At 41.5% G+C, this 16,820-nt stretch overlaps 1 protein-coding gene across 2 annotated transcripts in view; it reads right to left on the minus strand.

The window, feature by feature from the left end:
* The window catches only part of plxdc2b (plexin domain containing 2b), a 173,379-nt gene that overhangs the window by 86,037 nt on the left and 70,522 nt on the right, over positions 1-16,820 (minus strand). For both annotated transcript variants that reach the window (XM_061922228.1, XM_061922229.1), the window contains exon 2: positions 16,308-16,519. In XM_061922228.1, the coding sequence (XP_061778212.1) occupies positions 16,308-16,519 (212 nt within the window). The remainder of the gene's footprint in view (positions 1-16,307; positions 16,520-16,820) is intronic.

Genomic DNA, 16,820 nt, shown 5'->3' on the forward strand with positions numbered 1-16,820 from the left:
GTCCCGTTCAGGGTCGCAGGGGGTTGCTGTATTGCATTAAAAACTAGATTTTGACCCACTTCTATGGTGGAAGAACAATAATCCCATATATCCTCTTACTGCCAAGTTAGCCAGGCTAAATTGAAAAACTTATTGGGGTGTTTGCATTCAGTGGTCAATTGTACGGGATATGTACTGTACTGTGCAATCTACTAATAAAAGTCTCAATCAATCAATCAATCAATCAAAAAAAGCACTTTACTTGTAGAAAGGTTTTGTTAAGAAACCATTCTGAGCCTTATCTTGTTTAGTTTTTATTTCATATATGTTGACCTAGGGCTGGTCGATATTGGCTTTTAGTAATATCGCAATATTTTTATGCCATATTGCGATGTACGAAATATATTACGACATTTTGCCTTGGCCAACACGTCAAACATGGTAACTCCTTTGAAGCGTCACCACTGCATTCAAGCAGCCTCTCCTCGGTGTGTCAGGCAAAACAAATGTTTTTATAGCAGCAGATTTAAGACCATCCATCCATCTTTTTTCTACCGCTTGTCCCGTTCGGGGTCGCAGGGGGTTGCTGTATTGCATTAAAAACTAGATTTTGACCCACTTCTATGGTGGAAGAACAATTAGCCCATATATCCTCTTACTGCCAAGTTAGCCAGGCTGGGGGTGGGGAGTGGGGGCTGGGTGTGGATGAAGGTGGACCCCGACTTAAACAAGTTGAAAAACTTATTGGGGTGTTTGCATTCAGTGGTCAATTGTACGGAATATGTACTGTACTGTGCAATCTACTAATAAAAGTTTCAATCAATCAATCAAAAAAAGCACTTTATTTGTAGAAAGGTTGTATTAAGAAACCATTCTTAGCCTTGTCTTGTTTAGTTTTTATTTTATATATGTTGACCACATTAACCCTGGCAATGGACCCTGTGTGTATATGTATGTTATGCCATTGTTTACAAATTTGGTTAATAAATAACCAATAAATGTATATTTTGTTGTTTTCTTACTGTACCGAAAATGAACCGAACCGTGACCCCCCTAAACCGAGGTATATACCGAACCAAAATTTTTGTGCACCGATACACCCCTAGTATTCATATTTGTGGGTGTTTGGAACAGATTAATTGGATTTAGATTATTTCTAATGGGACAAACAAAGCTTTTGTTTTAGTCCGATTTCTTTCCACATGACCTTTTGGAAGAAATGTCAAAAGAAAAGCGAGGTGCCACTGAACATGAAGAAAAAATGCTGAGAAGACAAAGACCGTAAAAGACATGTGTAGAAGCTTGTGATCTTTTAGTGTTTCCTGCTCTGAATGAGCAAGAGCGCTGGGCAGCCTAATCAGCACAGCTGGCCTTTAAGCTACCAACATAGTTCAGACGTCTGCTGCAAGGGGAGCCACGGAGCAATTTAACTGGCATCTCATTAGGACATATTTGATATATGAGCGCTGTTTGCTTCGATCCAAGTAAAACGCTTTCCTTCATCTTCAATGTTAGCAAAGCGGGACTGGCAAACATCTCCACGGCAAAGGTGATTGGGTCCTGCAGGAGGTCGTTTGACTGAAAAAAAACATTCATCAGCGTCGGAGGGAGCCTCCATGCAGCCTGAGTCAGCACTTTTAGAGAGAGGAGTCGTAAAGGGCTGAAATGTATCGGTGTTTTTTTTAGAGGGTCTGACTGAGAGGAGCTTCTAAAAAGTCAGACACCTGGAGACTGGCCCTCTGGGGTCAGGGGTAATTGGAGGGAAGGGGTCATTTAGCTTCCGTTCTCCGGCTGGGACTGTGAAGCCAGGACGCCCATTACTGTTCCTTGAAAAAAAGGTACAAAAGCGCTATACAAGTATAACCCATTTAACTCATTTAACCCATTTACTGTGTCAGCTGGGGCGACGTTGTCAGAGTTAGATGGTGACGAACCCCGAGATGCAGAGAAGGAGGCAGGCATTGAGGAAGAAAACATGGTTTTAATTTAAACACTAACACAAAACCAAACAAAGGGTACAAACAAAAAGCGCGCACGAGGCGGATAACAAGCTAGGCTATGAACAAACAAAACTTGAAGCAGGGAACAAAAGACAGTAAGCTACACAAAGCTACCAAATATAGCTTACCGCTACGCTGCAACAACACGACACGACTCAACAGGAGCGACAATACAATACAATAATCCAGCACTGACTGGAGGACAAGAGCAGGTAAACATAGGAGCGGGCTGATTGACACCAGGTGTGGCCAGGTGCCAATAAGCCGCATCTTAGTGGAAACAGCGCTCAGGGAGAAAGACAGGAAACCAACAAAATAAGAGCGCTAACAGGAAATACTACACAGAGGAAAAAACTACAACACAAACAAACTGTCAGGGGCAAGCCTGACAGGCGTGGCTCAGTTGGTAGAGCAGCAACTTGAGGGTTCCGGGTTCGATCCCTGCTTCCACTATCCTAGTCACTGCCATTGTGTCGTTGGGCAAAATACATTAATTCACTTCACACTTCACTTCACTATGTAAATAGTCTGGAGTCAAAGCGTGGCAACATACTATGACATCATTGGACGACGTTAGAGCACGACATAGTATGGCAGATTTAGACCACAACATGACATCATAGTAAGACATGCGAAACACCATAGCATGACATCATAAGTGTGACATAGCATTACATGGTATGTGACACAGCATGAGTGTTACATCACATCAGAGATTCCATCATGTGTGACATAGAATTATTTTAGATATGACATCACAGTGTCACATAAAATGATCGTACCTGACATGACCTGCCATACGTGACAGTACGACATAGCATCATAGTGTCACAAAGTTGCATCATATGTGACGTCATTGCATGGCCTCATAGTGTCACATAGAATTACATCAGACATGACATCAAAGTGTCAACTGGAATGATCATACCTGACATGACCTGCCATACGTGACAGTATGACATAGCACCATAGTGTCACAAAGTTGCATCATATGTGACGTCATTGCATGGCCTCCTAGTGTCACATAGAATTACATCAGACATGACATCAAAGTGTGAACTGGAATGATCATACCTGACAAGACCTGCCATACGTGACAGTATGACATAGCATCATAGTGTCACAAAGTTGCATCATATGTGATGTCATTGCATGGCCTCATCGTGTCACATAGAATTACATCAGACATGACATCAAAGTGTCAACTGGAATGATCATACCTGACATGACCTGCCATACGTGACAGTATGACATAGCACCATAGTGTCACAAAGTTGCATCATATGTGACGTCATTGCATGGCCTCATAGTGTCACATAGAATTACATCAGACATGACATCAAAGTGTGAACTGGAATGATCATACCTGACAAGACCTGCCATACGTGACAGTATGACATAGCATCATAATGTCACAAAGTTGCATCATATGTGACGTCATAGCATGGCCTCATAGTGTCACATAGAATTACATCAGACATGACATCAAAGTGTGAACTGGAATGATCATACCTGACAAGACCTGCCATACGTGACAGTATGACATAGCATCATAGTGTCACAAAGTTGCATCATATGTGACGTCATAGCATGGCCTCATAGTGTCACATAGAATTACATCAGACATGACATCAAAGTGTCAACTGGAATGATCATACCTGACAAGACCTGCCATACGTGACAGTATGACATAGCACCATAGTGTCACAAAGTTGCATCATATGTGACGTCATAGCATGGCCTCATAGTGTCACATAGAATTACATCAGACATGACATCAAAGTGTCAACTGGAATGATCATACCTGACAAGACCTGACATATGTGACAGTATGACATAGCATCATAGTGTCACAAAGTTGCATCATATGTGACATCATAGCATGGCCTCATAGTGTCACATTGAATTGTGTCATACGTGACATCAGCATAATCGTAGTCTGACAGAGTGACATCATAGTGTCAGATAGAATTACATCAGACGTGACATCAAAGTGTGAACTGGAATGATCATACCTGACAAGACCTGACATACGTGACAGTATGACATTGCATCATAGTGTCCCAAAGTTGCATCATACCTGACATCATAGCATGCCATCATAGTGTCACATTGAGTTGCGTCATACGTGACATCAGCATGACATCATAAACTGACAAAGTGACATAGTGTCACAGAAATACATTATATGTGACATAGTGTGACATTGCGTATGGATTACATCATGTGTGACAGAGAATGACATCATTCTTGACGTCATTGTGTGACACCATAGTCTGGCAATATTATGTCATATGTGACAGTGTGACATAGCATGGCATCATAGTGTCACATGAACTTGCATCATTGATGACATCATAGTATGGCATCATTGTGTCACATAAAATTGCACCATACGTGACATCAGCATTGATTGATTGAAACTTTTGTTAGTAGATTGCACAGTACAGTACATATTCCGTACAATTGACCACTAAATGGTAACACCCCAATAAGTTTTTCAACTTGTTTAAGTCGGGGTCCACGTTAATCAATTCATGGTAATGAATGACATTATAGTCTGACATAGATTTACATCAGACATGAAATCCTAGCATGACATCATAGTGTGACATAGAATAGCCTCATACCTGACATCATAGTGTGGCAATATTACATCATACGTGACAGTGTGACATTACAGCATGGCACCATAGTGTCACAGAATTGTGCCATACATGACATCATAGTGTGAGAGTGACAAAATGGTGTCACATAGATTTGCGTCATACATGACATCAGCATGACATTCTAGTGTGAGAGTGACAAAATGGTGTCACATAGATTTGCGTCATACATGACATCGGCATGACATTCTAGTGTGAGAGTGACATAATAGTGTCAGATAAAATGACATCATAGGTAAGATCATAGTGTGACATAGTCTGTCACCCCCCAACATAGCACCCATGAGGTGGTGTACCACTGAGTGGTACTGGAGGGTACCAAAAAGTGTCAAAGCATGGAAGAGCGATGTTGGTATCATATAAGGCCTACTGAAATGAGATTTTCTTATTCAAACGGGGATAGCAGGTCCATTCTATGTGTCATACTTGATCATTTCGTGATATTGCCATATTTTTGCTGAAAGGATTTAGTAGAGAACATCGATGATAAAGTTTGCAACTTTTGGTCGCTAATAAAAAAGCCTTGCCTGTACCGGAAGTAGCAGACAATGTGCGCGTGACGTCACGGGTTGTAGGGATCCTCACATCTGAACGTTGTTTACAATCATGGCCACCAGCAGCGAGAGCGATTCGGACCAAGAAAGCGACGATTTCCCCATTAATTTGAGCGAGGATGAAAGATTTGTGAATGAGGAAAGTGAGAGTGAAGGACTAGAAAAAAAAACTGTACGGCAGAGCGATCCAGATGTTATTAGACAAATTTACTAGGATAATTCTGGAAAATCCCTTATCTGCTTATTGTGTTACTAGTGTTTTAGTGAGATTATATGGTTGTACCTGAACAACCTGAAAGTCGGAGGGGTGTGGCCACGGGTGTGGTGACCGCCAGTGTCAACGAGGGAAGCCACGTTTCTCGACGAGGCGAAAGCAGCCGGTGGGGCCGGGCTGAGATTTTTTTTTTCCCCCCCTCCTCCACGGTAGAAGCATCCGACAGTCGGGGGCGGCCGGTGGGAGGAGGCAAGAGAGTCCGCAGCTGCAGGAGGAATGACGCAAGCTCTCCACTCATGTCTACGGTAAGAGCCGACTTATTACCAATAATTGCTCACCGAAATATGCCAGTTGACATGTGGTAGGGAACCATGTTCGCTTGACCGCTCTGTTCCATAGTAAAGCTTCGCCGTCATCTTTCGAGAATGTAAACAAGGAAACGCCGGCTGTGTTTGTGTTGCTAAAGGCGGCCGCAATACACCGCTTCCCACCTACATCTTTCTTCTTTGATGTCTCCTTTATTAATTAAACAAATTGCAAAAGATTCAGCAACAGAGATGTCTATAATAATGTGGAATTATGCGATGAAAAGAGATGACCTATAGCTGTGAACGGTGCTGGAACAAAATGTCCTCTACAATGCGTGAAGTCACGCGCACGCGTCATCGTACCACAACGTTTTAGCATGATACTTCAGCGGGAAATTTCAAATTGCAATTTAGTAAAGTAAAAAGGCCGTATTGGCATTTGTTGCAATGTTAATATTTCATCATTGATATATAAACTATCAGACTGCGTGGTCGGTAGTAGTGGGTTTCAGTAGGCCTTTAAGGCACATTGACAATTAAAGACAAGGTGATTTTGGAAGACGGCAGGAGAAAGCTCGTTGCAAAAGTCAGTAGGTGACTCAATATATTCATCTGATCGTCTTCATCCATGATTCATCACTTGGCAAAGTGAGCCATGGGAATTCCCCCGAGAAAGTAGCCGCAGACACCAATGCAAAGCACCCCCCCCCATCAGCGCACATGAGCAGCAGCGTGGTGGGAACCCACACACACACTCCAGTTTGCTTTTGCTGGCACGGCCTCACGCCCGACGCGGCTTCAAGCGTCCAGACGGGCTGAACCGAACGCCGCCTAAATAAGAAGGGCAGGGTGTGAAAATGACACCACGGAATGCACAGAAACAACTTTAACAGCCTCCTGAGCGCTCTTTGGAAAAGGAGCAGTTTGGAGACGTCCAACTGCAAGTGAGGACAGAAGGCGGCGAGATGCTTTCCAAAGCCGCGCCACGGCGTGACTCTTCATATATTATTCTTGCACGGCGCTCAATGACTATACTGCATTACTATCTCCTGCTCTCTTACAGTAGACTTTATGATAAATGTCTCCTGTTCAACACTGCTGTGACCACATTAGACTCTCTATTCACAAAGTACTCCACTGTATATATTCGACACCAACCCGACTCATTTAGCGGCCCGCGTGCCAAATTTGGCCCGCCAAAGCATTTCTTTGGGCCTGCCGAACAGATCAAATCAAATCAATTCAAATTAACTTTATTTATAGAGCATATTTAAAATTTACCACAGGGGTAGCCAAAGTGCTGTACAATGGGCAGGTTAAAGGGCTACTGAAACCCACTACTACCCACCACGCAGTCTGATAGTTTATATATCAATGATGAAATATTAACATTAATACACATGCCAATACGGCCGGTTTAGTTCACTAAATTGCAATTTTAAATTTCCTGCGGAGTTTCTTGTTGAAAACGTCGCGGAATGATGACGCGTGCGCGTGACGTCAGGAAATATTAGCTCAGCACTAATTACGGCTAAAAGTCGTCTCTTTTCATCGCATAATTCCACAGCAATTTGGACATCTGTGTTGCTGAATCCTTTGCAATTTGTTCAATTAATAATGGAGACTATAAAGAACAATGCTGTTGGTGGAAAGCGGTGTATTGCAGCTGCCTTTAGTGAAGTGTGAAGTGAATTATATTTATATAGCGCTTTTCTCTAGTGACTCAAAGCGCTTTACATAGTGAAACCCAATATCTAAGTTACATTTAAACCAGTGTGGGTGGCACTGGGAGCAGGTGGGTAAAGTGTCTTGCCCAAGGACACAACGGCATTGACTAGGATGGCGAAAGCGGGAATCGAACCTGCAACGCTCAAGTTGCTGGCACGGCCGCTCTACCAACCGAGCTAAACCGCCGGTGTTTCTTTGTTTTTAACACATAGTGGTCAAGAGAACATGTTTCTCTACGTTCTCAAATGGGGGTACGCGTACCCCTGGGGGTACTTGAAGGTATGCCAAGGGGTACGTGAGATTTTTTAAAAAACTTCTAAAAATAGCAACAATTCAAAAATCCTTTATAAATATATTTATTGAATAATCCATCCATCCATTTTCTACCGCTTATTCCCTTTAGGGGTCGCGGGGGGTGCTGGCGCCTATCTCAGCTACAATCGGGCGGAAGGCGGGGTACACCTTGGACAAGTCGCCACCTCATCACAGGGCCAACACAGATAGACAGACAACATTCACACTCACATTCACACTTTATTGAATAATACTACAACAAAATATGAATGAAAGTTCATAAACTGTGAAAAAAAAATACAACCATGCAATATTCAGTGTTGACAGCTAGATTTTTTGTGGATATGTTCCATAAATATTGATGTTAAAGATTTCTTTTTTTGTGAAGAAATGTTTAGATCTAAGTTCATGAATCCAGATGGATCTCTATTAAAATCCCCATATTTTATTTTTCAACAAGTTTTTAGTTATATTTTATATCTTTTTTTCCAAATAGTTCAAGAAAGACCACTACAAATGAGCAATATTTTGCACTGTTATATAATTTAATAAATCAGAAACTGATGACATAGTGCTATATTTTACTTCTTTATCTCCCTTTTTCCAACCAGAAATGCTTTGCTCTGATTTGGGGGTACTTGAATTAAAAAACATGTTCACAGGGGGTACATCACTGAAAAAAGGTTGAGAACCACTGCTCTACGTCAACCAGCATGTTTTTGAATGGGAAAATTGTGATATATATCTTACCGGAGACATCATTGGATTATTCGTCCTCCTGCAGTAGCTGTTTAAAAGGCAGCTGTGAGCTTGGCTCCTCTCTGAGAAACTGCGTGTTCAATGCAGTCATCCGACCTCGAAGTATGTCTTTACAATCTCACTAAAACACTATTAAAACATTAACCAGATAAGGAATCTTCCAGAATTATCCTAGTAAATGTGTCTAATTACATCTGAAACGCTCACACTGCCACCGCCCGGAGCCGTCGCTTTTTATTTTATTTTATTATTTATTTTTTTTCTAGTCCTTTGCTATCAATATCATCATCCATGAATCTTTCATCCTCGCTCAAATTAATGGGGAAATTTTCGTTTTCTCGGTCCGTATAGCACTTGCTGCTGCAGGCTCCCATTATAAACAATGTGAGGACGTGAGGAGCCCTCACCCTTGTGACGTCATCGTCTGCGACTTCCGGTAAAGGCAAGGCTTTTTTATCAGCACTAAAAGTTGCGAACTTTATCGTGGATGTTCTCTACTAAATCCTTTCAGCAAAAATATGGCAATATCGCGAAATGATCAAGTATGACACATAGAATGGACCTGCTATCCCCGTTTAAATAAGAAAATCTCATTTCAGTAAGCCTTTAAAAGATAATATGAGAACCGAGCAAACACAACACAACACAACACAAACAGAACACTATAAAAAATAAATAAATAAAACGTACAAACATAAAAACAGGTTCACAGCAGGTGTATAATGGGGTGCCATTGCAGAATGGATATCACATCCAAACAGCACCCAAAAAGGCTTGATGAGACTATTAAAACAAGAGTTTTAATAGTCTGTAATGCTAATTAACCATTTGCATTCCCAGGAAATAAAATGTTTAACTGAACAATAATATAAAAGTAATATAAATGTTCTTATTAAGCAAAGTGCTCTGCATATTGAATACATTAAATATTTACCAAATAAAATGTTGAAGATTATTTCCTAAAACTAGACTTTACCATGAAATATAATCATTTAAATGCTTCATAAATATTATATTTTACATTCACTAAAACAAAAATGCTCTACCTGGGTTTTACTCTGTCCTGTTACCCGAAAAATGTGTAATATGGCAGAAGTCACATGGCCTACTAGAAGTTGCATCATTTAGGTCTTCTGCAGGTCTCTCGGCCTCTCTTTATACAAACACAAACATATACAGTGGGGCAAAAAAGTATTTAGTCAGCCAGCGATTGTGCAAGTTCTCCCACTTAAAATGATGACAGAGGTCTGTAATTTTCATCATAGGTACACTTCAACTGTGAGAGACAGAATGTGGAAAAAAAAAAACAGGAATTCACATTGTTGGAATTTTAAAGAATTTATTTGTAAATTATGGTGGAAAATAAGTATTTGGTCAACCATTCAAAGCTCTCACTGATGGAAGGAGGTTTTGGCTGAAAATCTCACGATACATGGCCCCATTCATTCTTTCCTTAACACGGATCAATCGTCCTGTCCCCTTAGCAGAAAAACAGCCCCAAAGCATGATGTTTCCACCCCCATACTTCACAGTAGGTGTGGTGTTCTTGGGATGCAACTCAGTATTCTTCTTCCTCCAAACACGACGAGTTGAGTTTATACCAAAATGGATACATGGATGATACAGCAGAGGATTGGGAGAATGTCATGTGGTCAGACGAAACCAAAATACAACTTTTTGGTATAAACTCAACTCGTCGTGTTTGGAGGAGGAAGAATACTGAGTTGCATCCCAAGAACACCACACCTACTGTGAAGCATGGGGGTGGAAACATCATGCTTTGGGGCTGTTTTTCTGCTAAGGGGACAGGACGATTGATCCGTGTTAAGGAAAGAATGAATGGGGCCATGTATCGTGAGATTTTCAGCCAAAACCTCCTTCCATCAGTGAGAGCTTTGAATGGTTGACCAAATACTTATTTTCCACCATAATTTACGACTAAATTCTTTAAAATTGCTTCAATGTGAATTCCTGGATTTTTTTTTCACATTCTGTCTCTCACAGTTGAAGTGTACCTATGATGAAAATGACAGACCTCTGTCATCATTTTAAGTGGGAGAACTTGCACAATCGGTGGCTGACTAAATACTTTTTTGCCCCACTGTATATACAGTGTGTCTGTGTGTGTGTGTGTGTGCGGACCTTTACAGCTGATGATCAAAGCACCCCCCCCCCCCCCCCGTGGCCCCCCAACAAGATTAAAAGCTGCAAAGGAAACTTAATGAGGCGTCTGGACCTGGGAGGCCACAGTCATTATGGCTGAGGGCATGGATGCGCATAGACCGTTGGCGCCATGGCGTCGTGAACGACCCTTACCTTTCATTTACATCACATGACCAGACAAAGTTGCTCATGTCTGCCTCACAGCATGCTTGTGATTGGCGGAACAATTGTGATGAATGTTTAGTGTGCCTCTTATTACTGTGCCTGGAACTTGACAATCCGTTGATGCACCGGACAGGTTTTGTTGTCGACCCACGAGGTTTTAGAGGGGAACTACACTTTAAAAAAAAAAAATTAAATGTTTGCCTATTTTTCACAATCAGTATGCGAGACAAGAACACACAAGTTTTTCTGTTCAGGACTGTAATGATGATTAAGAAAAACGTTTGCAAAATGCGACTTACAAGAGTCACCATTGTAGCCTTCAAAGCCCTCTAAAACTATTTCAAAACCCTCAATCAATGTTTCACATACACTAGAGATGCGCGGTTTACGGTCTCATCCGCAGAGTCCGCGGATAAACTGCGGGTCGGGCGGGTGACATGACGAAAAAATACATTTTAAATATATTCGTGCGGGTGGCGGTTGAACCATTCGGAAATATTTGATATACAAAGTTAAGAGATTGGCAACCTTTACCACTCAAAGAGCCATTTTGATCCGTGTCAAAAAGTGAAGAAGACAATAGGAGCCGCAAACATTCTCGCGAATATCTGCTGGCGGCCACCCAGTTAACGAGAATAAGGGCGTTCTATGAAGTCATTTCCTTTAACATCTTCTTCAACATGTACAAATTGATTGCCAGTCCAGCAACATGTTGTATGTGGCTTCAGCAGACTCACGCACACGACTGCAAGGCATACTGGGTGACACAGAGTACACTGATGGTTGGGATATAAACAACTTTAACACTCTTACTAATATGCGTCACACTGTGAAGCCACACGAAACAAGAATGACATTGACATTTCGGGAGAACATCCTCACAGTAAAACAACATAAACGCAATGCAACAAATACCCAGAATCCTTTGCATCCATGACTCTTCCAGACTATATTATACACCCCCGCTAGCACCAATTCCCCACCCCCGTGCGTCGGTAAGGTGTTGGGTTGGAGACACGGGGCTGTATAATATAGTCAGGAATAGTCATGGATGCAGAGGATTCTGGGTATTTGTTGTGTTGCGTTTATGTTGGTTTATGATGGTTATATCACAACCATCAGTGTACTCTGTGTCACCGAGTATGCCTTGCAGTCGTGTGCGTGTATCTGTGGAAGTTACATACGACTTGTCGCTGTACTGGCAAGCAGTTTGTACATGTTCTAGAAGGCGTCAAAGACAATGACTTCATTGCCTACCCTTATTCTTGTTATCTGGATGATCACCAGCAAATATTTGCGAGAATGTCTACGGCTTCCATTTACTTAACTATGTGACACGGGTCAAAATAGCTCTTTGAGTGGTATAGGTTGCCAACCCCTGATATACAACAACGGGCGGGTGGCGCACGGTTGCGGTTTTGATAAAATGTTGTTTCGGGTGGATGGCGGGAGGATGACGACTTTAATGATGCGGTTGCTAATGATATAATTGCCTATCCGTGCATCTCTAATATACACACTGCAAGTATACATAAAATGTAGTGACAGACACATTCATAAAAATGCGTAATATGTTCAATATTTACCATACTTTGGTCATTTTTTGCATGACCTGAACGTAAGTAACGCATTTCCGACATCCGGCAACAAATGTGTGTACTACTTCCGGATAACAAACGCGAGTATGTTCTAATCATGGTAGACTTGGTAACAGACAACTAAAATGCCTATTTTTCAACAAATGAGGATTCACAACTTTATCTTTTTGAAGCTGAATATACGGAGGATGAACTGCTGGTTGTAGAAGCAAGCACGAAGTGAGGGTGAAACGTTGGAGAAGACGGAAGTCGAGAGAGTCAACACCGACCTGACTTGACGCTGCAAATGTGGAACTTGGGGCAGTGCAGTACGGGATGACAATTTTCCTCGCAAATGCGCCTAAAAACCTATGCGACAAAAAAAAAAAAACCTGTCGCACATGTGCCAAAAGGAATTTCAACCCTTTCATCGCATTTTGCTCCTGAAAGAATTACAACTAGAGTAAAATTTTTGCTCATCTGTATAGCACGTTTGACATAAATTTACACCATAACTATTGAAAAATTGTACTGTGATTGACATGGAAGTGTTGATCACTTTCACTGAGAGCTGCATAAATGAAGTGAACTTGGCGGTTTTTAGAAGCATTTTCACAGAGATTAAGGCCATGTCCACATGAACACAGATATTTAATAAACGCATACTTATCTCTGCGTTTAGGCGCATACTTTTTTGTCTTTAAAAGCGCAGACTTTTGCAAACACTGGCCAAAGTGTAGAGTTCCAAAACTCTCCACTTAGGGTTGCCCACATATGCGGTCCTCTCCAAGGTTTCTCATAGTCACTGTCACCGACTTCCCACTGGGGTGAGTTTTTCCTTGCCCTTATGTGGGCTCTGTACAGCGAATGTCGTTGTGGTTTGTGCAGCTCTTTGACGCTTGGGATTTAGGGCTATATAAATAAACATTGATTGATTGATTGATTGAAATTTTGAGAAAAAATGTGTCTGGGGGCCGGTATATCTGATTTTTAAGCACACTAATATAAAACCTCACAATAATGATTAAATGCTAAAAACAAAGACAGATCAGATCGCCTTAAAAAACGGAATGGAATATAATTTTTTTTTTACTGAATGAAACACCCAGAATGTACATGAAAATAAAGAATTTGGGATTTACAATATTATCTACGAACGACAAAACACTGAATATTGACAACATATGAATGTTAAACCCCCTCTTGACCGACATATATTACAATCGAGTGAAAAGCAACAAATATGAAACAAACAGCGAAATATGAATGCGAAAAAACAAAAACATCCGCCTACAATCTGATAGATCACTAAGCTTTAGAACTTTGTTGTAAAAATCTCCTGACACCCGCATTTCAGGCTTGCTGCTCTGGTAAAACTCTGTGGAAACGCTCCCCACCCACACTGCTTGGTGCCTCCTCTGAGCTGCTGTGACGTAGATTACCATAGTAACTACCGTATTTTTCGGAGTATAAGTCGTTCCGGAGTATAAGTCACACCTGCCGAAAAGGCATAATAAAGAAGGAAAAAAACATATATAAGTCTCATTTTTGGGGGAAATTTATTTGATAAAACCCAACACCAAGAATAGACATTTAAAAGGCAATTTAAAATAAATAAAGAATAGTGAACTACAGGCTGAATAAGTGTATGTTATATGAGGCATAAAAACCAACCGAGAAGGTGCCTGCTATGTTAACGTAACATATTATGGTAAGAGTCATTCAAATAACTATAACATATAGAACATGCTATACGTTTACCAAACAATCTGTCACTCCTAATCGATAAATCCCATGAAATCTTATACGTCTAGTCTCTTACGTGAATGAGCTAAATAAAATTATTTGATATTTTACAGTAATGTGTTAATAATTTCATACATAAGTTGCTCCTGAGTATAAGTCACACCCCCGGCCAACCTAAAAAAAAAACTGCGACATATAGTCCGAAAAATACGGTAGTATATCATGCAAAAGCGCAGATTCCAACCCTTGAAATACTTTGTATGGTTCAAAACTTACGGTATTTGAAAAACATCACTGCACATCATAATGGCAGCTACAGTTTCCATCTTAAAGATCTAAAAAAAATATTTGGAAATGTCTGGCGGGCCAGATTGAAAAGCTCAACGAGCCGCATGTGGCCCCCGGGCCTTAATTTGCCCAGGTCTAATCTAAAGTATACAAAATAAACGTAATAGTAGGTGCAATGCCACTAGGTCAGCTATTGCTGCTTTTTTCAGGCTTCTGATTGGACAAAATGTGCATGGCTGCAGGTGTATGTTTGTGTGTAGACATAGACACTTTTGACACTACACTTGTGTGGATGGAGAATGTTTTCACCCCAAATATGACTTTTTGAAACTGTCCGTGTTCGTGTAAACATGGCCTTGGAGGCAGAATGGATTGCTCCCAATTAGCAGCATTGCTAGTTAACTAAAGTTAGCTGATTTTTACAAATTAGAATGCAAAAAAAATTATTAAAAATTGTCTTTTGTCTCTCCTAAGAATTGCAAACGATTCCCCCAAAAGTGCAGTTCCCCTTTAAAGGCCTACTGAAATGAGATTTTCTTATTTAAACGGGGATAGCAGGTCCATTCTATGTGTCATACTTGATCATTTCGCGATATTGCCATATTTTTGCTGAAAGGATTTAGTAGAGAACATCGACGACAAAGTTCCCAACTTTTGGTCGCTAATAAAAAAGCCTTGCCTGTACCGGAAGTAGCAGATGATGTGCGCGTGACGTCATGGGTTGTAGGGCTCCTAACATCTGAACATTGTTTATAATGTGGGCCACCAGCAGTAAGAGCAATTTGGACCAAGAAAGCGACGATTTCCCCAATAATTTGAGCGAGGATGAAAGATTTGTGGATGAGGAAGGTTAAAGTGAAACACTAATAAAAAAAATATATACATGCACCTGGGGATAGGTTGATTGGCAACACTAAAAATTGGCCCTGGTGTGTGAACGTGATTGTGAATGTTATCTGTCTAACTGTGTTGGCCCTGCGATGAGGTGGCGACTTGTCCAGGGTGTACACCGCCTTCCGCCCGAGAGTAGCTGAGATAGGCGCCAGCGCCCCCCCGCGACCCCAAAAGGGAATAAGTGGTAGAAAATGGATGGATGGATGGATATAAAAAAGAAAAAAGAAAAGGCGACGACTCCAAGCGGGGGCAGTGGGAGAGTTTCAGATGTAATTAGACACATTTACCAGGATCATTCTGGAAAATCCCTCATCTGCTTATTGAGTTAATAGTATTTTAGTGTCATACCTGAAAGTCGGATGGCTGCGGAGAACACCAGTGTCTCTGAGAGAAGCCGAGGAGCCGATATCACAGCTGCCTTTTCGAGCTGCAGGATGAGGTCGTGTAATCCACTCAAGTCTCCGGTAAGAGCCGACTTAATATCACAATTTTCCCATCCAAAAACTTGCGAGTTGACGTAGAGAAACATGTTCGCTGGAAAGCTTCACAACAAACAAAGAAACACCGGCTGTGTTTCGGTGCTAAAGGCAGCTGCAATCCACCGCTTTCCACCAACAGCATTCTTCTTTGACGTCTCCATTATTAATTGAACAAATTGCAAAAGATTCAGCAACACAGATGTCCAAAATACTGTGTAATTGCACGATGAAAAGAGATGACTTTTAGCCTTAAGTGGTGCTGGGCCAATATGTCCCCTCCAACCAATAACGTCACAAACACGCGTCATCATTCCGCGACGTTTTCAACAGGAAACTCCGCGGGAAATTTAAAATTGCAATTTAGTAAACTAAAAAGGCCATATTGGCATGTGTTGCAATGTTAATATTTCATCATTGATATATAAACTATCGGACTGCGTGGTCGGTAGTAGTGGGTTTCAGTAGGCCTTTAAGTCAAAACAAATAGACTCACTTCAACTTGCGAGCTGTTGTCAGCGTCCTCTGTCGACATCAAGCCTGGAAAGCCGTCCTCTTCCTCATCCTCCTCTTCTTCCTGGCTGGCCCTGTTGGTGTCCATGCTGCGTGCACTGTTTGGAAGCCATCTCCTCCACCGCTGAGCGTACGTCTTCATGTCCACCAGCACGTCCAGGGCCTGTTCCGCTTGTCCGTGCGAGTAAGGCACGCCTGAGGAAGGAGCAAACACAGATGTAATAAAAAAGATCAGTAAATAAAAGAAATTAAATGGTAAATGGGTTATACTTGTATAGCGCTTTTCTACCTTCAAGGTACTCAAAGCGCTTTGACACTATTTCCACATTCACCCATACACACACACATTCACACACTGATGGAGGGAGCTGTCATGCAATGCCCTAACCACAAACCATCAGGAGCATGGGTGAAGCGTCTTGCTCAAGGACACAACAGATCGTGACGAGGTTGGTAGAAGGTGGGGATTGAACCAGAAACCCTCAGGTTGCTGGCA

Source organism: Nerophis ophidion, linkage group LG15 (genome assembly GCF_033978795.1).
Source record: "Nerophis ophidion isolate RoL-2023_Sa linkage group LG15, RoL_Noph_v1.0, whole genome shotgun sequence".
Lineage (NCBI taxonomy): Eukaryota > Metazoa > Chordata > Actinopteri > Syngnathiformes > Syngnathidae > Nerophis > Nerophis ophidion.